At 57.5% G+C, this 26,236-nt stretch overlaps 2 protein-coding genes across 7 annotated transcripts in view; both read right to left on the reverse strand.

The window, feature by feature from the left end:
* Positions 1–297: 297 nt before the first annotated feature.
* Positions 298–10,566, reverse strand: FAAP100 (FA core complex associated protein 100). Of its 4 annotated transcripts, none has more exons than XM_030843130.2 (10): positions 10,323–10,566; positions 10,008–10,126; positions 8,199–9,160; positions 6,845–7,001; positions 5,529–6,301; positions 5,299–5,435; positions 3,931–4,047; positions 1,838–1,924; positions 1,281–1,418; positions 298–973 (listed from the first exon to the last, which is right to left on the reverse strand). In XM_030843130.2, exons 1-9 carry the CDS (start codon positions 10,485–10,487, stop codon positions 1,287–1,289), a joined length of 2,649 nt encoding a protein of 882 aa, XP_030698990.1. In that variant the 5' UTR covers positions 10,488–10,566; the 3' UTR covers positions 298–973; positions 1,281–1,286. The 4 variants fall into 4 exon arrangements, 3 of the variants coding, with proteins under 3 accessions (XP_030698990.1, XP_030698991.1, XP_069900626.1); XM_030843131.2 differs by having other exon boundaries at positions 298–976; XM_070044525.1 differs by lacking the exons at positions 10,008–10,126; positions 10,323–10,566 and adding an exon at positions 9,611–9,727.
* A 3,163-nt stretch (positions 10,567–13,729) lies between these two features.
* The window catches only part of NPLOC4 (NPL4 homolog, ubiquitin recognition factor), a 55,589-nt gene continuing 43,082 nt past the window's right edge, over positions 13,730–26,236 (reverse strand). For 2 of the 3 annotated variants that reach the window (XM_060290317.1, XM_030843136.2), the window contains 5 exons: positions 24,905–24,976; positions 22,148–22,243; positions 20,877–20,993; positions 19,164–19,266; positions 13,730–15,699 (listed from right to left, as the gene is read on the reverse strand). In XM_060290317.1, coding sequence (XP_060146300.1) covers positions 15,542–15,699; positions 19,164–19,266; positions 20,877–20,993; positions 22,148–22,243; positions 24,905–24,976 — 546 coding nt within the window. In that variant the 3' untranslated portion in view covers positions 13,730–15,541. The remainder of the gene's footprint in view (positions 15,700–19,163; positions 19,267–20,876; positions 20,994–22,147; positions 22,244–24,904; positions 24,977–26,236) is intronic. The other variant, XM_030843134.2, reaches the window with a different exon arrangement.

The raw sequence follows: 26,236 nt of genomic DNA on the forward strand, positions 1-26,236 counted from the left end.
AGCACCCCACCAGCCCCCCTCCCTCCATGGAGGGCGATGAGGAGGTGGCCTTGGTCCTCCTGGGCAGCGACCCTCATGGCCTGAACGGCCCCGCAGGGACCACTTCACTCCAGTGTTGAAGCTTCCTGCTGGCCTGAGGGCCCCCTAGAGGTCAGTTCAAGGCGCATCTGGGCCGTGCAGTGGCCACCAGACTTGTTGGGGGCTTGGAGCTGGGGGTGTGTCCAGGAATCCAGGTCAAACCTGCCACCAGACTGAAGGGGGAGAGCTAAAAAACAGCCAAGGCCAAGGCAGAGCACCAGAAAGTGTCACTTCTTGAGGCGGGTGCCTCACAGGCCCTGCACACACAGCAGGAAAGCACCAGCAGGAAAGCACCGCGTGAAGTCTGGGGGAGAGACACCCCCCCCAAAGCACCGGAGCCACGCTGGGGCTGCTGTCTGCCCCCAGGGACCCTTGGAAACAATGCACAGTGCTGGGCGCTGGGTGTGGCCCCGGCCAGAGGCACCAAGTTGTTGTTTTGGCCACAGGGCACCTGCAGGAACACCCCCTCCCCCACAGTCATTGTGCTTTGGTCACACGGAGCACCTCCCACCGGAGCACCTCCCACCGGTAACCCCAGCGGCTGCAGAGAAGCGGGGCCAAGGCACCCAGAGCGAGGCGGCCGGACAGGTGTGGACAGTGCTGGACAACAGGTCTGTGGGTGGGCGGGTGGTGCTGCCAAGAGGGGCAGCCCTGGGCTCTGGGCACCACGGGGGGAATGCGACAACCACCAAAACACACCCGCCCGAGGCTCAACCCAGAAGCCCTGTCTCTGCGGCCTCTGCAGGCCGCTAGAGCAACGACGCTCCTGCTCTGGAGTCTGGACCCCATAGCCGGGGCCCTGCTTCCGAGTGGAGGGATGTCCATGATCCAGCCCCGACGTTCTGGGTGGGAGGCGGCCCAGCGGTGTCGAGGCTGAGCGCAGAGGCCGTGGCAGCTGCTGGAGGAAAGGAAGCAGTGATGCGGGAGGACGAGCAGGCCCCTGCCCAGCGGGGTCACAGACCACCTCGCTACCCTGACACACCCGCTAAACGAGCTGCCTCTTCTGAGCACACCCCCCCCCGGGGGTGCCAGGTGGCTATCCGGGGGGCCAGCTGCACTCACCCCAGACCTTCCCCAGCTGTAACCAGGCCCACAGTGCCGCCCATGTCAGGAGCCAGGTTTTCTCCATAAAACCATGAAGGTACTGTGAGTTGTTAGAGGGGCCGGAAGCAGGGACAGAGCCGGGGCAGGGTGGGGTTTACCTGGCATCACAGCAGGAGGAGGCTGGGGCTGCGGAGCTGCCTGTACACCTGCAGGAGCCTCTGGGCGGTGGCACAGGAGCTGGCTTCGTCCTCCGTGCACAGCCGGTCCCGCAGGGTCTGCACCTCCCGCAGCAGCGTCTACAGGAAGGAATGGGCGGCAACAGCTAGGGCCCCACCTTCCCACTGGGCACGTCAGCGGGTCCCTCTGGGGGACACCCACCATGCGCAGATCCTACTCGGACTGTGGTAGGTGGTCCAGGAAAAACACTCATCTGTGGCCTTAACGTGATGACCCCTCGGGACAGGAGGCGTGGCTGGGCTGAGGGAAGACCATGTCCCCAGGGGACAGGCGTGTCCTAGCCAATGTGGGACAGGTTGGAGGAGTGGCCATGCCCACTCTGTCCCCACCTCACCCCTGCAGCAGGAGCCCAGACCCGACTCGGCTGTGAGGACTGGGAGCCCCTGCCAAGCTGGGCAACACCCCAGTGCCTGTGCGTGTCCCCAGAGGAGCCCAGGCTGGGGGAAGGTTCCGGGCGTGGATCCCTGAAGGACCTCACCTCATGGTTGGCCTGGATCTGGTGGAGATACTGCAGGCGGAGGTCAGGCGGGCTGGAGCCCCGGGCAGCCTGCTCCATGACCAGCCTCTGGGGGGACACAAGGGGCACACGGCTGAAGAGGGTGCTTCTCCCGTGTGTCCCAACGTAGCGCCCGGGGCTCCTGGCACCTGTCCTCCAGCCCGCAGAGCCAGGTGGCCCTTCTCCCTCCCCGAACCATCCATCAGGCCTCCCTGCCTCGCCCCCAGTTAACCTTCACCTCGGGCGGCAGGGCATGCTAGCCCCACCCTGACGATCATTTACTTGGAAGTAACTTTCTTCTCAGCCCTTTCCCCTCACTACCCACCTCCTACCGCCACCCCTTCCCCATCCTTGGCCTCAGGCCTTGGCACCGCTGTTCCTATCTTGGCCCATGAAAGAGCTGCTTCACGTCCTGCTTTCTGGAGGCAGTCTGGCCGGCTCTCAGGGCTGAACCCAAGCTTGCAGACTGACGCAGGAAGCAAGGCTCCCGCTGGCCTCCAGGGCAGAGCACTGAGAAGAGACCCCGACACCCCAAGGGGCAGCAGGAGATGCTGCCAGTGGCAGAAGCTGCACACCTGACAAGGCCCCCCAGATTCCAAGCGGCCAGGTGAATGAACGCCAGTTGTCACGAGAACACTCCCATTCCACAAGCATAGTGTCAGCAGACGGAGGACAGAGGTCTGCAGCCCACAAGAAGATTCCCATCAAGGGAGTGTCCCCAGCGTTCCACTGGGGGCTGAAGCATGCCTCCCAAATTCACACTTGGAAGCCCCAGCTCCCAGCACCCCTGGTGATTGTGTTTGGAGAGAGGGTCTCCACAGATAATCAAGTTAAAACGAGGTCACGTGGGTTGGCTTTACTCCCATAGGACTGGTGTCCTTCTAAGAAAAGATCAGGACACGGATATGCAGAGGGATGACCATATGAGGACATAGGGAGGAGTCGGCCATCCACGCGCCCAGAAGAGAGGCCTCAGAAGGAACCACCCTGCGGACACCTGGATCCCTGTCTCCAAAGTGAACGCACTGTGTCCCATCTGCGGCACTTTGTTCCCGCAGCCCCAGGACACTAACTCCCCTTCTTGCTGGAAGTCTGGTCGGTATGCTCCTCTCCCGGCTTCTCACTAACTGTCCACCTCTCAACTGCCGCGCTCGGCGGGTCTGGAGACAGCCCTGCTTGTTTCAGGCCCGCAAGAGCAACACGGGGCGCCCCCTGGGGGAGAGAAATGCAGGCGTGGGAGCTCTGCTCTAGGGACAGGGGACTCCTGAGCCCGGGAGTGAAGCCATGGATGTGCCACAGCAGGGCCGTCACAGTAGTGCCTGAGGGGGACCTCTGGTCATGGCTTGGCCCCCAGGCTCGCCTGGGTGCATTGGTAGCTCTAGAACAGCAGCCTCGGATCCCTGGCGGAGCTTGGACTGCAGGTTCTCCGACTCTTGGGGTCTGGGGTGGGGCCTGGGGACGTGCACCAAGTTCCCAGGTGAGGCTGACACAAAGTCCATGTTTAAGGAAAAGCGTGGGAATCAGTTGATAACTGCCACCTCGGACCCCTCTGCGCAGCCGAGGGTGCACACACACTCAGAACAGGCAGGAGATGGGCCACCTGACCCTGTGCCCAGCCTGCCAAGGGCACTAGCTGACAGCTTCCCTCCGGAACACAAAGACCTCCCCTCAGATCCTGGGGTTGAAGCCCCAGCAGCCGCGCATGGCAGTGAAGCAGCAGGAAGGGCCCCTGGGGCTGTGTGTATGGGAGGGGCTGGCGGCCAACTCCCGCTTTCTTGGCGAAGACGTGGAGGCCCAGACGAGCAGACACCTGGTCCCAGGGCCCGAGCATGGCTTCTCCATGCGAGTGTAGAAGAAATCTCACGCTGGTCTCCGGTGGACTGTCTCCCTTTACCACGTGTGCTCACAGGCCACTAGGAGCTACTGCCAGGAGGGTGAGCACCAAGTCCCCCACCCACCTCCCAACCGCCCACAGCTTACCTGCAACCCCAGGCAGGAAGCCACAGACCACCAGGGTCCTGTGTCCCCACCACCCCACAGAGACTTCCCAAACAAGCCCATGATGACCGACAGACCTGCAAACGCCCGACGATGGCGTGGTGTGCCCTGCACATGTTGGCCAGAGAGGAGCTCTCCACCTGGATCTCCATGGCCTGGATGGGCCCTGCTGGGCACAGGTCGGTCACAGCCACCTGCAACACACAAGGAACGTCACTGGCCGTCCACAGCCCTGACCTGCCCGAGGGCAGCGTGGCCGGCGGGAGTGTCCAAGCTGGCAGGGGCATGTGAAGCCTGGGCTCGCGCTCTACATCCCACTGTGGGCAAAGCTCAGGGGGCTCCCGGGGCTGATCTCCACACTCAACGTGAATTTTCACCTGAAGAACCAGCTAGCCAAGCAACAGCAAAGCTGCTCCTTTGGAATATCTGTCCAGGAAGACCCCTCTTCCCTCGGCATCCAGATCCGTGGCACTCACTCAGTGCCTGCTGTGGCTGCACTGCCACGGACAGCCCACGCCCGGACCCACCATGGCCCACACTGTGCATCCTGAGGCACTAGACAGCAGGGTCAGGGTTGCAGGTGTGAGAACAGGGAGGGGGCTGGGCAAGTGAGGTCAGCCCAGTGCCCTCCAGCCAAACATGAGATCTGGCGAAGATGGGCGAGAGCCAGGACACAAGGCAAGACCCCAGGGGCCTAGGGACCTTAGGAAGGACTCTGTCTCCGGCAGCTCTTCCTTCTGGAATCGTAGGACGCACTGGGGCACCCACCCCTCTCCGCCACCTGCAGAACCACCACCAGGCCCCAGGGACACCCGACCTTGACACTGCCTAATCGTGGCCTGACCTGAAAAGGCTGTCTAGTGGGCAGCCTCCAACCACCATCCTCAGCAAGGTGTGCCCGGCCACACGGGATGCTCCGCCAGAGCTTCCAACGCAGTAGCACAAGGGTCTGCTGGACATGACCCCGAGGCTGCCAGGAGGGTCTCGGGAAGGAAGGTTTGTGCGAGGAATGGGGCTAGAGGACTGAGCTCCACCTTGGTGTCTCAGCGGCCCCTGCACATGGGGCGTCTGTGATGGGGCCCGGCACCCTGGTGGTCTAGGGGTTTAGTGGCCTGGAGTCTGGAGTCGCTCGTGCTGCCCCTGGGGGTACAAGTGAGCGACCCGCTCGGGCTGGCTGTGAACTCCAGCAGTACGCAGGGCAGGGGCCACGCGTGGAGAGCGCTGGACAGGGCGGTACTCATGGAGACCTGGCTGGGAGCCGACGCTGCCCCTGGCCCCACGAAGGCCACCCCATCACAGCCCGCCTCTCGAACTCGGATGTGTCGGAATCCTCTGGAGGGTGGGCCCCAGAATCTGATTCCTCTCGAGCAACCCAGGGACCCTACTCAGAACTGCTGATGTCGAGGCCGATTTCCCCACAGGCAGGACAGCTGACCCCTGCTTGCCTCGCGGATGATGAGGTGGACATCAGTGCCATCTGGGGCCACTCCCTGGACGGAGGACAGTGCTTGGGCCCTCACGATGTCCGCGATGGCATTCTCGGCAAGGAGCCACTGCAGGGTGGCAGAACACAGGGACACGCCTGGAGGAGAGAGGTGCGGCTGTGAGGCCGATCAGATCCTGGGAGAGGGAGGAAGGGTCCCAGGCCTCAGCGAAGCCAGCTGGTGCCACCAACCTGCGTGATCGTCCCCTAGGGCGGCCCTGAGCAACTCTGCCGACACCTTGACGGTGGCCACTGACGGGGGCAGGTACTTGGCCCGCAGGGACGCTGGTCCTGCGGGCTGGCTGACTGGCCCGCAGCAAGTTTCCAGGAAGGTGTGGATGGGGTCTCTGGCAGGGCTGAGTGGGCCCAGGGCCTGCGTGTGGGGTGCAGCCAGGCCGGGGAAGCGCAGGCCCTGCAGCATGTCCACCGTGTGCTCGCTCAGGGGCAGGCACACGCCGTCCTGCTCAGGCAGGACGTCAGGGGTGCATTCATTCGAAGAGGGGTCCTTGAAAGGGTCCGTGAGGGCAAGGGCCCCACCCACGACCTCCCTGAGGCTGTAGAAGAGTGCGCAGGACACGGTCACGGGCAGGTCAAGCGCACCGTCCTCTCCCGGGCCCAGAGGCAGCGTCACCTCACGCTGACCGCCAGGGCCGAGCTGGTCCACGGGGATGGTGTAGGTGATGGCCGAGATAGCCGAGTCCAGGTCCAAGGCCCGGGAGCTGCGGCGCACCTGGATGCACAGGGCCCAGCCCCGGTCCAGGCTGAAGCCGCTGCTGTTCTCCAGCAGGCAGGTAGCTGTCAGCACGTCCTGCAGCTGCAGGTGGCTCCAGGAGGTGCTGATGGTGCAGGAGATGGGCCTGGGACCCTCCCGGCTCGACAGCAGGGCGCAGCTCACGTTCATGGCTTCGTTGAGGCAGGTCAGGGCCTTGTCCCGCTGGTCAACCGCCTTCTTCAGAGAAGACACTCTGGAAACAGACATGGCTGCTGAGGGAGGGCCCAGACCTCGTTCTTCCTCGAGCGTCAGGTGAAGAGCCCCCACCTCAGGGGCTCCTGTCCTGCCCATGCAATCGTCTGACCCAACCTCCTTCTCCAGCAGCAGAGGATGGAGCTGGGGCAGCCTGTACTTGGCAGCCTGGCCTCGCCCACCGGGCTCACGGAGACTTCCCCCCACCCCCTTCAGGGCCACTGAGCCAGGGGTGCCCACGGTGGGGCTGGCCACCCCCACCGGGCTCCCCAACGTGTTCCAAGTTGGCTCCTTTGCTCCTCTGCGGTGCCACAGTGACATCCCAGAGGATGGCAGGCACCCTAGAAATGACCCTAAAACACAGGGGCTTGGCGCCCACAGCTGGCCTTTAGTGCCGCCTTTGGCCAGGCAACACAACGTCTGGGGCTATCGCGGGGGTCAGAGGCAAAGTAACAGGCCTGTCCCGGACCAGTGCCACCACCCAGGACACCGCCTTCCGTGGACACCATGCCAGCCTCTGCCCGAGTCTCAGCCCACTGGTCACCTCTCAGAGACAGTGCCAATTCCAGACAGCAACTCCTTAATTTTTTGGCCAGCATTCGCCGAGGTCACTCTGGTGGGGTGAGGCGTCTCAGAGTGCGGGTCCAGGCTGCAGGTCATCAGCCGGCCTTTGGCAGACAGGGCCAGGAGCTCAGCACCCCCTGCAGGCGGACACACATGGGGCCTGGTCAACGGGCAGGGAGAGGCATGCTGCTGGGAACATGCAGCAGTTCCCAGGACTCAGGTAAGTGTTGGCAGAACGCCTGTGCTCAGGTGAGGAAAAGAGGGTTCTGGAGACATCCCCGAAGAGCCTGGGGTGTGTACTGGGCTGGGCATATGCTGTGAAGGGCCCTCCCTGGGACTGGGTGTCAGCACAGCAGAGGTGTCATCTTATACATGGACAGGACTAAAAGAGACCAGACAAGGGCCATCAAATCAGCTGGGTGCATCCCCCCTTCAACAGCCCTCCCAACCCCTAGCAAAGCTGCTCTGAGATTTCCTAAGAGAAGGAGGTGCTACACAGGCCCCAGGCCTCCTCCACTGGCCAGTCGGCTCTCACTGGGGCCTTTCTGGAAGCCTGCCGCCTCTCCTCGACATCTTTCTGTCTCCTTTCCCACTCCTGGCCTACCAGGGAGCTCCCCGGGAAACAGGCTCCATCTCCTGTGACCTGCTGGTTCTCCAAGTCCAGTACCACTAGGCCCTGAGACCCACCCAGAGGTGTGGCTCCCCCATTCCCTGCCACATGTGTCTCTCTTTCCCTGTGGGAAAGACAGCAGTCTTTTCACTTCAAAAGCATTTCTTTCGTATCAAGTATGGTCCACGGTAGGCCTTACAATGCATTCTTAGGCTATCTTAAGGGGAATATGCGCTAGGGGGAGGGGGGCTCTTATATCTCCCCCTTAACATTGGGCAAACATGGCTGAAACCCCCTCCGGTTCTGTCTGGGGAGAACACACACATCAGAGCTTGGCGATGCCCCCTGCCTTTGGTGCAGGGTGGACTCGTTGGAAGCCACATGGTAAGGAAGTGTGAAAAAAACCCATAAAGGTTTGACCTAAACCAATTTGAATTTCCATTGCACTACTGGCCATGGGAAGATGCTCTTGCCCAGGGTCACTCAGGTGTAGACCCTACCCAGGCAGAGTAGCACAGCCCCCGCCCCTAAACCCACACAGGACCCCAAGACAAGAAGCATCAACCATGAGGCTATGCCAGGGGAGGGTAGGCCTGCCCGGGCAGTTTTATGGAGAACAGGAATGAGGCAGGGAGAGGAGAACGGACAGTTCACAGGGAGGAGACATCAAAGAGGCTCCACCCACCCCATGGCTTTGGTTTTTGCTTTCAGCCGTGGCTCCTACCTTCAGGCGCCCTAGATGACACAGAGAGGGTGACGACGCTGCAGACACTCAAGCTGGCTGGACACAGCAGAGAGGGCAGGCCTCCTGGGGCCCCGTCACGCTGCGTGAGGTCCCAGGGGGAGACCTCCTGAGCCAGGTCCACTACACAGAGGTCCGAGGGGGTGCTGTGGTACACACGGCCGCCCCTGCCGCAGGCCGCACAGAGCACAGGCCCCGGGAGGCTGTACTCCCGCAGCTCTGGCACCAGATGCCCTGCCTCGTCCCAGCTGGCCTTGATGGCCAGTGTCCGGCCATGGTGACCAAGTGCCACCAGGCAGTCACAGTACACGTCCTCCACATCCTCGGACAGCGGCTCTGTCCTCAAGGCTCCAATGAAGATGACAGGCTCTTCCAGGTGATGGAGGATCTTGACAAGGGCCTTCGGATCACCAGGGGCAGACCTAGAGGTGACCAGGGTCTTGAGGACCACACAGCAGAGCTGGCCATCGGGGAGACCGCAGAGGATCACGGGCGACTCCAGGAGGGAGGCATCGGTTCCAAAGAGTAGCCCAAAGAGGGCCCCCTCCAGCGTGACGCCCCCAGAGCCCCACGGGTGGCCATGTGGGGCCCTGGAGCCTGGTGGTGACGCACAGCACAGCACTGGGAGGAAGCGGGGGGCTGTGGGCTCCCCCAGGCTCCCAGCTGGGGGGGTGCAGGTGGACAACTCCACCTCGCCAATCTGGCCTCCGGGCCTAGGGTCCTCCCCTGGACACGGACACTCAAACAGCTGCACCTTCCACTGGGTGGGGCCCTGTGCCAGGGTGATGAGCACGTCATCGAGCACGGTGAAGGCATGCAGTGTGGCACTGGGGAGCACACAGGTGTCTGGGTGCACGGGGATCACAGGGACAGGGAGCTCATCGACCTGCCCATCCTCACTGTCCTGGTCGTCCCTGTCATCCTTGTCATCCCGGCTCACAGACCTTTGAGAACACAGGCAAATGTCAGTTACAGTGCTCACAAGCTCCCTTCGTGACAGCCTACCACTGACATGATGGGCCTGGGGTCTGTACAAGGAGCGATCTCAGTGACTTATAGCCACCAGGGAGCAGCTGGCGTGCCACAGTGCCTCCCGCCTGCTCCACGGACTGCTTTGCTCCCCACCAGTCGCCCAGGGACACGTGCATAATAGGATGTACCAAGCCTTCCAGAAATGGGGTTTGGACAGAAAATTCTCATCAGTGCAGAACTGTCAGACCCCCAAGGCCTCAGCCGTGAATCACACCTGCTACCTTTTTATTTTCTAAACCAGTAGTGAATAGGTGCCCGAGTCTAGGCTCTAGGCTCTGCACTGGTACTGAGGGGTGGCGGAGGCGGGGGGGGGGGATGGTGAAACTCCTTTAACCACTGACTCAGGGTTCACAGAGACCCACCTCATAGGTGTGTCATGCCAGACCCACCAAGGCCCATCAAAGCCAAAGGGGCAGCATCCTGCTCCGGCTGCAGACTCAGCCGCTTGAACCCCGTTTACTAAGAATTCTCTGTGAGCAGGAGCCTGTTAGAGAAGGCAGGTGCTGAGGACAGGGGCCCCCAAGACTTCAGAGCTGGCCCTGAGCCCACCATCCCCACCTTGGAGGCCTGGTGAGTGCTCATTCTGAACCCAGTCCAGGGGTAAAAGGACCGTATAGGTCACAGGGGCAGTGTTTGAGGAGAGCAGGGAAGTACCAGTCAGAGACAGCGAGAAGCCCATCTGAGGCCATGTTCGCCTCAACCCCGGAGAGGCAAGTGTGGACCCGCCCAAAGCAGTGCCGTCCAGCGACCATGCCTCACCTGCTCGCCTGGTCCAAAGACAAGCAGTAGATGCCACTCCGGGCGCACAGAACGTAGAGCGCCCTGCGAAGGGCCAGGAGCTCCAGGTGCCACACCTTACCGGGAAACTTGTACACGGCCTGGACGTCCGGGGAGAACGCAGCGTCAGGCCGGGCGCGTGGGGCCCAGAAGAGGCGGAGTACAAACTCCTCAAATACGCCGGGCCTTCGGTGGATTCCCGCCCGGCCCCGCCCCCTCCAGGGCTCAGGAACCCCGCTCCACTCCGCCCCGCCCTCTCCCCCGGTCCCTGGCCCCTCCCCGGCAGGGGGTGCTCACGATCAGCAGCCGCCCCTCCCGGTCGTAGACATAGACCAGCTCGCTCCCGGTGGACAGGAAGACCTCCGCCCCGTGGCACAGCACGCGAGGCTTGCCCACCGCCAGGCCTCCGAGCGGGCAGCAGAAGCCCGCCAGGTATTCGACCCGCGGCGCGAGGCCGGCCATCGTGGGGTCGCCAGGGAGCCCGGCCACCGGAGGGGTCTCGAGCTCGCAGCGCCAGAGCCAGGGGCGGGACGGGGCGCGGCGCTTTACGGCCGCCCAGGTCGCAGCGCGGCCTCCGCCGTACAGCGGCGTGGCGGGGGCGGGGCCGGATCCGGGGGCGGGGCGGCTGCGCGTCAGGTGTTGGGGTCCCCGCGGGAACCCAGGCCCCTGGGTCGAAGGCCACGCCGTTGAGGTAAAGCTAGTGGACACAGAACGGTTTGGCAAAGGGCCAACGTGTTTAAAGCCAAACACGGGAAGCCCAAGGGCGTTGGTCTCTCCGCTCGTCCGTCCTCCCCCGGGGCTCCATTGGACCCGCCCGAAGTCGCGCTTCCCTCGTGCGCCCGAGGGCCGGCCGGGCCGGCTCCGGGACCCGGGCCAGTACACTGACTTCCCCAGGGCGGCGGCCCGTCAGAACGCGTCTCCTCCGAGCGGACGGTGCGCTCCTAAAGTGACCTTCTAGCGTTCTGGGGGGCGGCTAGATCTGCGAATTCTAGGAGGGGGCGGGCAGTGTCAGGTCTTGCCACTTCCACAGCCGGGGGCTGGGGGGAGGGACCCTCGGTCTAGGATGAGTCTCCTCCTTCTGAGCTGCTGAGACACACCCACGCCTACCCCGTCCCCAGGACACTGCTGCGTCTGAGCTTAACATGGACAGAAGTGTCCCTTCTTTCATGGCTGAACGAACTGTCTGTGGGTGTGTTGGTCTGAACGGACAGTGGGGAAAAAGGGTAAGCCAGAGGAATTCTGGGTTGAGGGCAGAAGACCATGAAGAAAATGACTGGCTGGACCTTGGTAAGGGGGGCAGCTCACCATCAGTCAGCGTGGAGGGTCAGGGTGAAGACAGGGCAAGACACCTCTCCTTCCCAACCCTGTCCTCCAAGGCTCTGGGGAGAGGTGCCTATCAAAGGGGCCAAGAGTTCTCCGAATGAGACAGACCCAGAGCGACCCTGAAAGGTGCCTGCAGACAGGTCAATCACACCCCTCTCCTTTAAGAAGCCAATGGGAGAGGCTCCAAGGTCAAACACTCATGAATGAAAGAGGCATCTGGAGGGGTGTGGCCAGACAGGGCAAGTTGAAGGAGCCCAGCTGCCAAGTGTTTTCTGGGCTTGAGTTAAGCTGACCGCACCAAGGCTGGTGTACCTGCCAAAACAAAGAACCAGTAGCAAAAGTTCTAATTCCCCTTGTTGAGGTTGGTGCTCAACCCCCAGGGCAGTGGACCTCTACTGTTCCAGTGTTTCTGGGTTGGACCCAGCATCAATAATGGCATTTGCAGTCTGTCATTTGCCCTCTCAAGACCAGCTCCCATGTGGCTTTTGGAACTAGAAGTGAGGACATGGTCCTTTCAAGAGAAACACCACTCTGAATCCCACCTCCACCCCCACCCCCCCCAACCTGAGTGCACAAGTGTTCTTGGCTGGTCTTCTGACCACCAATCCTTGTGGCCACATGCTCACACCAATTCCCAACCTGGCCCTCCCAGACTATTTCCAAGGGAAACCAAGGGAACTACACCAGGATTGTCCTAGAGAAAATGACCGCATGGGGAAGTGCGTCTGGGAGGTGGGCTAAGCTGGCCAGGCCTCACCTCCCAGGTTCAGCCCTGACTGGCCAGGCACTGTAAAGTTGGTCATTCCTCCCTCCCACTCCCTTCTGCTCAGGGGGGCTAGCAGGCTCCTGGCCCCAAGTCCAGGCAAGACCCACACTCTGTGATACAAGGATTTATGACCATCAGCAGTCTATCTAAACAGCGAGGGGGCCCTGAACGCTGATCCCCCCAGAGGTTACAGAGCAAAGGGCTTAGCCAGCTCAGGGGTGATGTGGAGTGAGGGGCCCCTCATGTGGGTGTACATGGAAGGCCTGTGGCAGGAGGCCTGTGAGACAGCAGAGCATGCTGTGGACAGTCAGTGGTCTCTATGCCACACGTGGGGGCTACATCTTCCCAAGGACAAACTACCACCAGACAGCATTAGGGGTGGGGAGGGACAGGACACAGCATGTGCAGGGAAGCTGCAGGCTGTGCCAGGCACTTATAGGCAGCACAGCCTGCCAACATGTTGAACATGCCAGGAAAGGGGGTGGCAGGACCCTGAGTTCTATTTCCAAGCAGTACACTCCACTTGCTTGATTTCAGGGGGAGGGATGACGTTCCAGAACCTCATCACTTCACAGAACCAACAAGGCCAGCAGCCTGAGCCACAGAGAGAGCAGGACACTGCTGGTAAAAGTAGGCAAGCTCAGGGACAGGACTGGAGCCAGGTGCTGAGGGCCCACCCGCCCCAGTCCAGAAGCTAGGCTGGGCCTGCCTCTCCCCAGGGCCCCTTGGACATCAGTGGGCAGTGTTTCTTACATACTTGTTCAGGAGCAGTGAGCCAGTGGCCAAAGGACAGAATGGGTTGTAAGGTGCGTGTGAAGGCTGGTAACTGAACATCAGGGGGAGCGCCCCCTGGCTGTCACTCGACAAGTGTCCCCTCCAGGCCTTGCTCCCCTTGCATCTGTGCAAGCCTGGGGGATTCTGGGCACTATCCTTCACCTGCTGCCTGGCGGAGTGCACCTCACCCACCACGAAGAGGCCAGGAGCAGCCACATGGCTGACAGGCAGAAAAGGTGCAGAAAAGGCATGGAGGGAGGCCAGGCTCTGCTCCTCCAGTGGACATTACACTGGGAGCACAGGGCCAAGGAGCCTGGGCAGGAGGAGTGGGTCTCTACCCTTCAATACTCTAAACATGTCAGCAGAGAACAGTGATGTGTGGAGGGGAAAGTCATCAAGTCGCCTGACAAGGTAGGCAAGTCAAGGCTCGGGGCAGGGAGAGGCCTTGGGGCCCAGGAAGGACAAACAGGGCGCTGGCGGTCACTTCAGGTGCTTTTATTGGTTCAACTGCAGGGCTGGAGTCCAGGCAACGCTACTACAAACCCAACCGACACACACCTGCAAGCCCCAAGTGGGAGCACCGGGAGCAGACTGGTTGGTGGAGGCCGGGCACCTGGGACCCCTCGCTGAGCTGTGGTGCCTGGTGGCATGAGAGGGTGTGTCCACACAAGGGCAGGAAGGATGAAAGTGGAGCTGGGGGCCCCTCCCCTATGCAAGAGGAGATGGCTAAGCTGCCTGGGCCCAAGCCTGTTGGCAGGTACCCCCACTCCTTATGTTGACCCCCGACTCTCTTTGGACAAAATAAAGTGCATTACTGAACAGAGTGACTCAAAACCAGAAGCAGAGAAATCACAACACTTTTTCTTTAGCTAAAAGATAAAAGGAAACGAACTATGCAGATGCCAGAACTTCAGGGTGAGTAGGACACTGGTCAAAGAGAAAAGGAAATTAGCTCGGTAGATAAAGACCAGAGCAAGTACAGGAGGAACGGTGGGGGCCGCGAGGTCTGAGGTCAGCGCCCTCCTGCTCCCCCTGCAGACTCACATCTGATCAAAGGAGCAGATGACTTGGGCCAGATGGTCCTTCCAGCTTGCTGGCAGGTGGCCACAGATGAACTGGGGAAACAGGGGGCTCTGCACCTCCTGCCCCCCAGAACAGATCCGCTGTAGCCAGACCCAACCCCACTGGCCACTTGGTGTCCCATGCCAGGTGGACCTGGAGTGCCAGGCACAGCCCTTGCCACAGGTGAACACATGCCCAAGTGCTCTCTGTTCACAGGCCAAGGGTGAGGGAGGGTCACACAGGCTTGCCTCCTGCCCTAGGACAGAGACATGAAGTCCCCAAGCAGCCTGTGTCTGGGTCAGCCTCTCCCATGGGTGGGTGCAGTGCAGCTCAGAGATACGGCTCTTGTTAAGGCAAAGAGGCATCAGGATGTCCACGGCTCCCAGGGAAAGGCCAGACCGGAGCCCAACCACAGAGGAAACGCAGGGACCCCAAAGCACATGCAAAGTCTGACCACAACCTTTGTCCTGGAATAGCCTGGACCCATACCTCAGCACGGTACCTACTTTCCAACGTCCCCACAGCAGCCCCACAGCTGCTGTACTGTGGCCTGGCCTGTACCGGGGCCACATCACCGTGCCAGAGGCCAGGGCCTGGGCAGGACAACAGGAAGGAATGGTGTGTGGGGTGAAGGGAACCAGAGCTTCCAGCTCTGCCTGGGCCACCCAGCTCACCCCATGCAGGCCTGGTCAGCAGTGCTGGCCCCCCGGAGAGGCTGCCTGCTCAGTGGGAGCCAGCACTAGCTTCCTGCTCGGACTACCTGGGTCTGCACCTGTCCCAGCCGTGTGGCTTGGCAGGAAAGTCTCAGGCACTGAGGTTCATTTGTGAGGAGACCTGACTGTGGGTCCCCTGTCCACCCACCCAGCCTGCAGACACCTCCAGGGACTCACTGAAGGAGGGACGAAGGTGGAAACTAGTCTCTCTCCTTTTATGCAGTTTTTATCTTAAAAAAAAATAAATAAAAGTCTTCTTCGCAGGAATTACTGGTAACTGTTATTACAACCAAAGCAGACTTTAAGGTCCCCCCTGGACGCTGGGTGAGAGCAGGAAAGGGCGGGCAGCAGATTCACCTGCAGACCAAGCGGACAGAAGACCAGCGAGCCCGTGGCCACGCACTTCCACCACACGATGGCTACTGGAAGGGGAAGAGGTGGCCCTCACAGGCAGGGTCTGCCCCAGAGCAACGGGGTACAGAGGTCACCAAGAGCTCCCAACCAAAAACATGGGAACCAAAAGCATCCAAAGGAAGGAAAAAAGAAAGCTGGATGGTGCCAGCAAGCCCTCCCACCCCTCAATTCCAGGTGATGATTTAGAGGCACCTAGTCCTTCTACCACAGTAGGAGCTGCTGCAGGGCATCCGGATGAGGCCATACGGTGCCTCCACCAAGAGACTGGTTCCAGCCCAAGAGCACCAGCCTGGCTCCCTCCCTCCAGGGAAGCCTGGTGCTGAGAAGCTTCATGGGTCAGAGACCCCCAGGGCAGCCGCCCCCGCCTCGCCTTCAGGGCTGCCTGCGGTGGGGCATGGTTGCAACAATCCTGGCTTCAGAGAGGGCTAGGGTGGGCCCAGTCCGGGCAGCAGGGCCCGGGAGCCCTAGGTCCTGGGGAGGCTGCACATCTCGCAGTGGCCGGTGCCTGGCTGGTTCATGAAGGTGCAGTGCTGACAAGCCCACATGGCGGCCGAGGTGGTGTGTGCAGAGCCCCCGACGGCTCCGTACTCGTGGAGGCCTGGAAGCTGCACACCGACTGTGCCTGTGGGGCAGGAAGAGAAGCAGTGTTCATCATTTCTGCACTGGGAAGCTGTCCCACCCCATCTGAGGGCTCTGCACAGCTGCTTATCAGGGTAGGAGTGGACTCTAAAAGCAACTGCTGCAGGCGTGGACAGATGCGGCTTGAGAGCCCCTACTGTGGGTCCCCTGCTCAAACACAGAACACCGATAAGTAAAGCTGCTGTCTGCAGAGCGGAAAGCTGTCAGCTGTGGCCACTCATGCACCTGCCCAGCCTCCTTGCTTGCTGTGTCAGTGGTTCCTTCCTTCTCACTGCTGAGCAGTAGAGCTCAGTGTGAACACCATCCCTAGTTATCTATCCCCCTCCTGATAGACAGTTGAGTCACTGCCAAGTTTGAGCCCTGCCATGAATATTCTTTTTTTTTTTTTTGCAGTACGCGGGCCTCTCACTGCTATGGCCTCTCCCGTTGCGGAGCACAGGCTCCAGACGCGCAGGCCCAGCGGCCACGGCCCGTGGGCCCAGCTGCTCTGCGGCACGTGGGATCCTACCGGACTGGGGCACGAACCCACGTCCCCCGCATCGGCAGGCCCACTGCGAATATTCTTAAAACAAATTTTGGTGTGGATCTGTGTTTGCATGTCTCTTGGGTAGCAGTGGGCTCGCTGGGTCATCCTCACTGGGCGTGCGAGAGCTCCAGCTGCTGTGGGAGCTCGTGAGCAGGCGATGCGGCCAGTGTTTGCATCTCAGCCACCCTCAAGACGTGTAATGGTACCTCGTTTAATTTTCATTCTTCTGATGACTGATGGTGACCATCACTGTAATTCTTTTTATGGAACATCTTCTGTGGAATATCTTCTCCCAGTCTGTTCCTTGCCTTTTCAAGTTTTTTTTTTTTTTGCGGTATTGCGGGCCTCTCACTGTTGTGGCCTCTCCCGTTGCGGAGCACAGGCTCCGGATGCGCAGGCTCAGCGGCCATGGCTCACGGGCCCAGCCACTCCGCGGCATGTGGGATCTTCCCAGACCGGGGCATGAACCCGTGTCCCCTGCATCGGCAGGCGGACTCTCAACCACTGCGCCACCGGGGAAGCCCGCCTTTTCAAGTTTTTGACAGCGTCTCTCGATAAGCCTAAGTGTTTCATTCTGATAAAGTCCAACTGACCAATCTTTTCTTTTTTAAAATAAATTTATTTATTTATGGCTGCACTGGGTCTTTGTTGCTGCGCACAGGCTTTCTCTAGTTGCGGCGAGCGGGGACTACTCTTCGTTGCGGTGTGTGGGCTTCTCACAGGGGTGGCTTCTCTTGTTGCAGAGCATGGGCTCTAGGCATGTGGGCTGCAGTAGTTGTGGCACTTGGGCTCAGTAGTTGTGGCTTGTGGGCTCTAGAGCGCAGGCTCAGTAGTTGTGGCGCACGGGCTTAGTTGCTCTGCAGCATGTGGGATCTTCCCGGACCAGGGCTCAAACCTGTGTCCCCTGCATTGGCAGGTGGATTCTTAACCACTGTACCACGAGGGAAGTCCTGACCAATTTTTGTTTGTTTGTTTTTGTGGTACGCGGGCCTCTCACTGTTGTGGCCTCTCCCGCTGCGGAGCACAGGCTCTGGACGCGCAGGCTCAGCGGCCATGGCTCACGGGCCCAGCCGCTCCGCGGCATGTGGGATCTTCCCGGACCGAGGCACGAATCCGTGTACCCTGCATCGGCAGGCGGACTTCAACCACTGTGCCACCAGGGAAGCCCTGTCTACAGGAATTTTGACTGAGATCGTACTGATCAATTTAGGGAAAACTAACATGTTAAAAATATCTTGTCTTCCAGTCCAGATAGTGGGATTTCTTTTCCATTTGCTTAGCTCTTCTTCTGGCAGAGTGTTAGTTTTCAGCAAAGAGCTCTTACATAGCTTCCACTGACTATGTCCCGAGAACTCTCATGTTCTGTGACTCTGCATCTGTAAAGGGTACTCTATTGCTAATTCGTGTTACCAGCCCTATGCAGTGACTGGAATTCCACGAGTAGTGTATCTGTTGACAGCATTTGACAATCACGTAGCACTTTTTTAGCAAAGTGAGTGTCGGTGAACACCAGGCGCTCTCCCAACAGAGGCTGCAGGCAGCAGGTCCAGACAGTGTCACCCTGCTGCCGGAGGACTGACACCTGACTCGGGCTTGGGTTTCTTCCCACCCTAAGTATGAGGCATGAAGCCAATGGGACCCAGCTCCTATGGGGTCACTAGTTTTTCATTAGTGTCTAATGGGGTTGGCAAAAGCAAGCCAAATGCTCAGACTGAAACCTTTCCTGATCTAGTTTTCCATTCCCCCAACTGGCCCAATGCTTGTCCAGGATAACCTCTTAGCTAAGCCACCCCCTGTCCCGGCTTCCCTGTGTGCACTTTCTGGGCTGAGAGAGAGGGCTCCCAACTACTAAAGCTGCTGCACTCAATGTCTGTGTGTGAAGCATTTGAAGAATAACACCAGGGGCCTGGAGAGCCCCATACATAGGAGAGTTGGACCAGGTGCTGAGATCCTGGCCGGCACCTCACCACTGTCCACCCAAGGACACAAGGCCGTGGGCTTCACTGTAGGGAATTTGGTGGGAACAATGAGTCCTCTGTTTCAGAACGTGGGGGCAAGAAGAGTACATGGCACATCCAGCCCTTTTACTGTTTGGTTGTAAGAATCGTATAAAAAGAAAAATTAAGAAGGACGACACAATGAATACCAAAGCTCCAACCCCTGAGCTTCTAGGTACTTAGTGTCGAGAGAAAATAAGAACCCTGCTGGACTCCCTGTGCCTTGGGTTCCACTGAGGGTTTCCTGGCTAATTTTGGCTCAAGTATCAGCCCACTAGATTGAGAAAATATTTAAACACTTTTTTATATGTACTTTCATTGTTGTCTTCAGGGGGCGTTACAGTACTTCTCAAAGCCGCAGGGAAAAGGGCCACCATGGTCACTGCCCTCGAGCTCTCAGCTGGGGGGCTTGGTGGCCACGGCACTGGCAGCGTGGGGGCAGCTCCCAAGGCTGATTGACAGAGGCGCTCACCCGGGAGACACAAGATCCCCGAACTCTATTCTCTAACTCTTTTCCTCCTTAGCCACCAAGAATGCTCTGAGAACTGATGGGGAAGGGGAAAAGAAAAGCCGGAGGAGTCCAGAAGGTCTCCGCACTCAGCACTTAGGTGAGTGTGAAGTTTCTGTTCATCTAAAACAATGACTTTCAAACTGCTCCTAAGATGCTTGAAGAATAGCGTATCTGGTATGTACGTGTACAGAAATCCATGGAACGGTATACCCAAAATCTGTGGCCTTTACGCGTATGTTATAGTGATGAAAACATCTGTGAGCCCCGGCAGAGGTCTGCTTGTTCCATTGCCCACGATGCTGTCAGAAGGCATCTGGGGTCAGGTGTCCAGGGCCCGGGAAGAAGTACTGGAGCCCTGAAGGGCAGGAGTTTGGGCCCTGGCAATGGGGACTGCGGGAGGGTAAGACACTTACTGCAGAGCTGCTCGATGGTGGCCCACTGCTCAGACTTCTTCCACGTCTGGGCGAGCTCCTCATTTCTGGTCCTCACAGCCTCCAGCAGCAAGCTGATGCTGTCCTGCAAGAAGCCAAAAAAGAAGGTTCCAACTCGCTTCACTGACGGTAGATAGACTTGTTCACAAGTTTCTTTTTCCCCAACATCAAGACACACTTCAGAGGGAATTTCAAAAATCTCACAGGCTGTCACTGTGACATGCAAAACACCACACACTTAGTTTTATAAATACAAGTGCTAAATTCTTCCCAGAGATCCCCAGGTTGGCCGCTGTGCTACTCTGTGTCCCAGGCTGGCTGTGCTCCACCCACTAGGTAATCACAGCTCACAGTCCTTCTCCTGAGGGCCTGGGTGGATGGGCAGGAGCCTCATGGCCGTGAGGCCCACCCTCTTCCCTCACAACCCCCTCGGCCCTCTGTTTTCTCCATCACGTCTGTATCTCAATACACTCTGCATCCTAGGCCTCCAGGGTCAAAGTGAAGAGAACTAAATAGTTTTTATTTTTATTTTTTTTTTGCGGTACGAGGGCCTCTCACTGTTGTGGCCTCTCCCATTGCAGAGCACAGGCTCCAGACGCGCAGGCTCAGCGGCCATGGCTCACGGGCCCAGCTGCTCCACAGCATGTGGGATCTTCCCGGACCGGGGCACGAACCTGTGTCCCCTGCATCGGCAGGCGGACTCTCAACCACTGCGCCACCAGGGAAGCCCTAAATAGTTTTTATAACGAGAGACTTCGAAAGCCTTCCAGGGGCTCTCAGGCAGTATTTACAGAAAATGCTTCCTAACAAGTAAGTGACTGCAAAACAGCACACGTTTTCCAGGGAGAAGGCCCTAAGCTTTCACCACCTCCCCAACCGGAGGGGCAGCAGCTAAGCCGGGGGCTGGAGGTGCAACTCTCTGGGCTTAACAGGGAAGGCAAAGCCAGTGAAAAGTTTCGGGGTGCCTGGTGTCAAGTATCACAAATGGGTAGTTTGGACAAAACACAGACACAAGATATAAGAACAGCTATAGGCCACCTGACATAGAAAAGCAGTGGGAGGAAGGAGCCTCTCCTTTCTACTCTGTCACCTCGCAGAAATGCATTTCCTTGGGTCCCAAGCAGGAAAAGGGCCAAAGTAAAAGGACAGCCATGACACAACCCATGCAAGGGGCTTCCTGGCCGGCCCTGCTGGCCCTCTGCTGCTCAGAAAGCAGCCGCCATCTGTAACACTCGCCCTCATCTCCCCCAACAGCATGTCTTAAAAACGCCAACTGTGCAGCTGTGTGCCTGGGGCCTGGACGCTGGCCAACCTTCTGGGCCAAGGTGATAAACTGGAGCTGATTCGGGAAGAGGGGAGAGAGATCGGGAAGAAGCAGAGGCTGGGATTCTCAAACTGTTCCAACAGGAATTTTTAAATTGTTGGATCCCTCATGTTCCCACTAGAAGGACACAGAGCTAAGCGGCCTCTGCGTCCCATGTGGTTCTAACAAATGGAGGAACTGTCCTCCATCACAGAGGGCAGACACTTTTGAACAAGCTGTTCCAGTGTAAACGCTGCAAGTGAAAAATTCACCTTTCTATCAAGGCCTTTGTGCAAAGCTGCTGCCCACAGGACAGGTTAAGGGGGACTTAGCTGCTCTGGTGCTGCCCAGCATGCTCTGGTCTGAGGAGTAGAAGCCCACTTGGCCCGTACCTGCAGAGGCATGACGTCATTGGTGACCAGGAACAGCAGGAGGTGGAAATCCGAGATAGTGTCCAGGAACACGGATGAGGTGTTCTGAGACAGGTAGGTGGCCAGGCTGTGGAAGTCCTGGAGTGCCAGGTATGGGGGGAGACAGACACGAGCACCTGTTAGTCCCAAGCCAGAGTCGCAGGAAAGCCACTGTCCTACAAAGATGGAACTGAACACGTTCGGCGCTGATGGATGGGCCTCCCCGTCTCCTTCCAGAACCACTTACTGGGAGCCAAGGACAGAGGAATGCACAGTTGCAGAATAAGCTGTGGCCTCATCTCCCAGGAAAACACTCTCAGTACATCTGACTTATGGAAGAGTGTAAGCAACATGTCTGTGAAGCTGACCCAGCTGTGAGACATGTTCAAACTCACCTCTGGGGGCCAGTGGGAGTGGGAAGGGCCACTGCGGGGCTGGGAGAAGCCCCGTCTGTCTAGGTACATTGTTGATCCAGGGCAGCACGGTAGTGAGCAGTAGGAATCGGGGGGCGGTGGGGAGGATTACGTGACACTAACACTTTCAACAGGAGTGAAAGCGGGAGATTCAAGAGTGCCACCCCAGTCAGTGGCTCTGCACCTCCACAAGCACCTGGGCAGATGGGCAGTGAGGAAACCAAAGCATCAGAGAGGCCTTGTACACTAATCACAGCTTCAGAAGACAATCTCACTGTACACATTCTTTAACCGGGCCCCTTTCTGTAGTGCCTGTTATCAACTTGGGATGTGTGTTCACAGACCATTGATGTGGCAGGACAAGGCAGTCACAGCAGTTCTGATCGGGCCTGATGTGCAGGTGAGAGCCAAGGTGGCCAGGCCACATGAGCCCCCACGGCTTGGATGGTGCCTGAGAAACATGGCAGGGTAATGAGGTAGGGGGCAGAGCACGCAGCAAAGTGAGACATTGTCACAAAAGACAACGCTTACCAACAATCAATAACGTTGTTGGGAGAGGACAAGAAGTGACCAATAAAACAGGCCCCCTGAGAATGGTCCTTCCAGCAAATCCACAGGCCTGAGGGCTTACAGGGATTTGCCTCTGTGCTCATCCACTGCCCCTGCCCTGGAGAGGGCTCATGTGATCAGCAGTGTCTTAGACAAAGGCCTAGCCAGGTTTTGTCACAAAAACAAATCAGGAGAGTCAGAAAGCTTGCTACTTTCTAGAAAAACAATAGTGACACTAGATAAACAAACAGTAGGGACTCTAAATTATGTTTCTAAAGACAAAGAGCTTACCTGTGTCTCACCCAATACATCCCGGTTTTCAATAGGAAATGGATTTTGTGAAATAGAAAAAGTATAAACTGGATCCTTGGGGAAAGTTGTTGTGATCTAATGAACGAAAACACAAACCCGTGATAAATTAACTGTGCTATAAACAAGGGTGTGGGCCCTGAGCACACCCCTCCCTGGAGCCCTGAGCTGCTCACAGCAGCAAGAGTCCTAACTGTTCTACACTGAAGGGAATGCTTAACTATTAGGACAGCCCCTAAATGAAAACTCTGAAAACTGTGACTCTGGAAGGCAAACGGAAGAATCGTTTTTCATGACTGGTAAGATCATGGTGCCTGTGGGCAGGTTCCTAACTCCAGCCCCACTGGGACGGCCTCTCACACAGCTGCTCTCCTGCTGCCGCGGGTGAACCAGAGAGTGGGCCACAGGAAAGAGCACAGGTGTGAGCGCCATCTCAGGAGCAGACTCTGTTCCTGTCACCGGGTCTGGAGGGCATGTGCAGAACCAGCCCCTGATGGTTTTGAGAGCCACAGTGCCCTCCAGCGAGCTGGCTGAAGCCTTCTGAATTCCCAGGCACCACTCCATGGAGCCTGGGCATGTCCAGGCAGGAAGAGAAGCAAGGCCATTGAGATGCAGGCATGGTTCTCACCTGAAGATGGCTGGAGTCAGGAGCTTGTGTCCAAAGGGGAGCCTAAGCCCTTCGTTTGGCTCAGACATGCTTTAGAAACGACAGAGGGGATTTTAAATCCTACAATCAATAGAAGCTACAGGGACAGTGGCAAATGTGCAAGAATCAATACAAGTACAGTTTCTCATTCCTCCTGGCAGATGCTCCTCCCCCAAAACACACCCAAGTGTTAGCCATCATCAGCCATCTTTTGGTTGACACAGCTTTTTCTCTGCAATATAACACTAGCAGCAGCAGATTATACCTCGTCCAGATTTAGCGTAGCTATTCTGGTTCCTTCGGGACTATTTCTAAAGAATGAAAATGTTGCTCTGGCCTGTTTTCTGCATCAGTGAAGGCAGCGAGCTGTTCCAGGCCTGCTGGCCCAGGACCTGCTGTGACTGTGCCAGCGCTGTGAACGGTAAGCTGAGCCATCAGCAGCTCCCTAAATCGAGCCCCGCTGGCCTTTTATGGACCAGACCACGTGGCCTCAGGGCACAAGGTGTGGCCTTGAGCACACTGCCAAGTCCTACTGTGAGGCCTCGCTCTGTTCATCAGAGAGATACAGACGACCAGAGAGCCCAAGCCTCCTAAGGCTGCCGTGAGGATCAAATGCACCCAGACACGTGGAGCCCACAGAATGGGTGGCACATGTGGGGCTCAGTCTCAACTGTTGTCATGATTCTAGAGATGGCAGAGGGGCCACTCTGCTGCAGAGGCAAGGCCTGTGGCCTGCTCTCGCCCCTCGCTTTGAAAGGCAGATAAAGGAGTGGACCAGCAACAACAGTAGACCCACTAGTTAAGTAAATGTGGAATTAGGGAAGTATTTGTTAGACCTGTAATTGCAACAGACCTTGGAGAGCAACAGAACCGAGGTTCACACTGCAGCCTGAACATCCCAGATGCCGGGGGAGAGGATGCAGGGTGGTGAGCACTTTGTTTTGTGCTCAAATCCTCTCCCTACCCAGCCTGCCTTGTCACCTAGCTGATGCCTGGCCACCTGCAGAGCACCTCTGCAGAAGCCTGGAAGAGCCACCTGGTCATGAGGTTTAGTCATCAGATGCCCTGGTCAGGTTGGGGTCTGGGGCCGGGCGAGGAGCTGAGCACACCTGTCTGGGCACCTGCTGCAACCTCCTTCCACAGTAAGAGAGCGCTTGGGTATCACAGGGTGGAATGCTCCCCCATCAACCAAACACTACAGTGACAACCACTAAGGCAAGAACTTAGCTCCTTTGTGAAAGGAAAGGGATGGGGAGGCCATTGGGAGAGAAGACCTCAGGAAGCTGGCTTTAAATCACGCAGACTCCTCCTAAGTGTATGCTCCATCAATCTGTTTTCATCTTAATTACACCCTAGGTAGTCTAAAAAGCAGATGCCTTTATGGCCTAGGTAATAAATATGTTCTCGGGAGCTGTCAGTTGGAATGGAGCGTTGGCAGGCTCAGCTCACAGGGACCCACTGCTCCAAATGCAATGATACTTTATGGCCTGAATCATATGCCCATCCTAGTCCAAATGCAGCCTGAATTCATCCTGGCAAGCAGCAATTAGGAAATGAGCCGCCTCCCATACCCTTTGGACAGAGCGCTGACTACTGCAAATGCATCAGGCTCTAGTCCTGCAGCACGCACTCCCCTCTGCACTGTGGCCACATCTCCGTGAGCAGAGCACACCCCCAGAAAGGAGCTGAGACTTGGGGAAGGCGTGTCGGTACCAGGTACCTTCTTGGCTCCTGGAGTGCCCCCCTGGAGACCATGCTGCCCCCACGAGTGGGCCTCTGAGCTGTGGCCAGGGCAGCACCTGTGCACAGAGCCAGGGAGAGGCTCGCTGACCTCCAGAGGCTGCTTGGCCTTGTCGGTGGTCCTTTGCTACACTTTAGGTTGGGAGAAGTTAACCCCTTAAATTGTTTTTAAGGAAATAAAAAACAAAAAGCCCTTAAGGTTTCTAGCTTTTCAGGGATGCCAGGAGCTCAGGGACTCAGAACACCTCTGGATGCCTGTCCTGTGCAGGCAGAAGAGCAGGTATTCAAGCCGCCACCCTTGTGAGGCCACCCCAAGCCGTCCTGACCTCCAGGGGGAGATGACACACACTTACGTCTATGATCAGATACTCCACGGGCAGGGGGCGAGCCAGCTGGGTAATCTCGTTGCCAAACTTGTCTATGTCCTGAAACACAAGACAAAGGTCCAGGGGGTGAGTGCAGGTGTGCCGACCTGTGACAGGTTTTCCATTCACACGCTTGTCTCACCCCTTAAATTACTACAATTCTTGTTGAAGTATATGAAAAGCAGAGAGGAAAATGTGCATATTTTTGCAGTGAATCCACCTTCCATCACTTCTTGGAGCTCTTGATGACGGCCAAGACTCAAGAAAGCAGCCTTGGGGGCTTCCCTGGTGGCGCAGTGGTTAAGAATCTGCCTGCCAATGCAGAGTACACAGGTTCGAGCCCTGGTCGGGAAAGATCCCATATGCCGCAGAGCAACTAAGGCTATGCGCCACAACTATTGAGCCTATGCTCTAGAGTCCATGAGCCACAATTACTAAGCCCATGCACCACAACAAGAGAAGCCACCACAATGAGAATCCCACGCACTGCAACGAAGACCCAACGTAGCAACAAACAAATATATATATATATATATATATATATATATATAGCACCAGCCTGGTGCTAAAGCTGTGGAGACACAGACCCCGGGCTCCCACCCCGTCAGGCTACATCTGTACCCCTCCTCCTCTATAAGCTCTCCTAGTCTCACACCTGAATGCTAACTCTTAACAACCTTACACACACCTCTGGAAACCCAACTTCATGGAAACTTAATCCTTATACATTAATAAAATAAACACACACACAAATCAGTACACATACACACAAATACGCAGACATGGAAAACCACCACCACCAATCTGTCAAAGTCTAAACTTCTTTTGCTTTATCAGATGCATGGAACATAGTTTAATTATGGGGAAAAATGGCCAGCATATGTTCATTAATCATAAAATGAAAATGAGATCTGATTTATGTCAAACTTGCTGAGTTCAAACACAGCTCTAGAAATAAATTCATAAGAACCAACACTTTTCATTAAAGATTCTGCTAGAGGGGGTCATATTTTCTATTTAAATCATCACTTAACATTATATAAATCATTCAAGTCATATATAAATTATACATCCATAATTTCCAATTATGGGGCCTTACATAAAAGTTTATGTTTATTAAAGCTCAGACCCTAATGGGTGTCAAGCAGATCTCTCTGAGGTGTGCAGGTGACACAAAGCCACCCCTAGCACATCACACCTTCCGGGGATGTCAGAGGCCCATGCCATCTTTTGAGACAACCTTCTCAGGCTGTCCTACATTAAACCGAGTCCATTATCCTAATAGGAATTCCAGAGGCTCCATGTGGCCCTGCTCTTTTT

Source organism: Globicephala melas, chromosome 20, assembly GCF_963455315.2.
Source record: "Globicephala melas chromosome 20, mGloMel1.2, whole genome shotgun sequence".
Lineage (NCBI taxonomy): Eukaryota > Metazoa > Chordata > Mammalia > Artiodactyla > Delphinidae > Globicephala > Globicephala melas.

What these genes read in the sequence shown, in the direction of transcription:
- FAAP100 (XM_030843130.2), bottom strand. Translation starts at nt 10,487, where the DNA reads ATGGCCGGCCTCGCGCCGCGGGTCGAATACCTGGCGGGCTTCTGCTGC. An exon ending in GGGAGGGGCGGCTGCTGATC is followed by an intron (nt 10,127 to 10,322) that starts GTGAGCACCCCC and finishes CCGGACGTCCAG; the next exon opens with GCCGTGTACAAGTTTCCCGG. An exon ending in TCTTTGGACCAGGCGAGCAG is followed by an intron (nt 9,161 to 10,007) that starts GTGAGGCATGGT and finishes GTGTTCTCAAAG; the next exon opens with GTCTGTGAGCCGGGATGACA.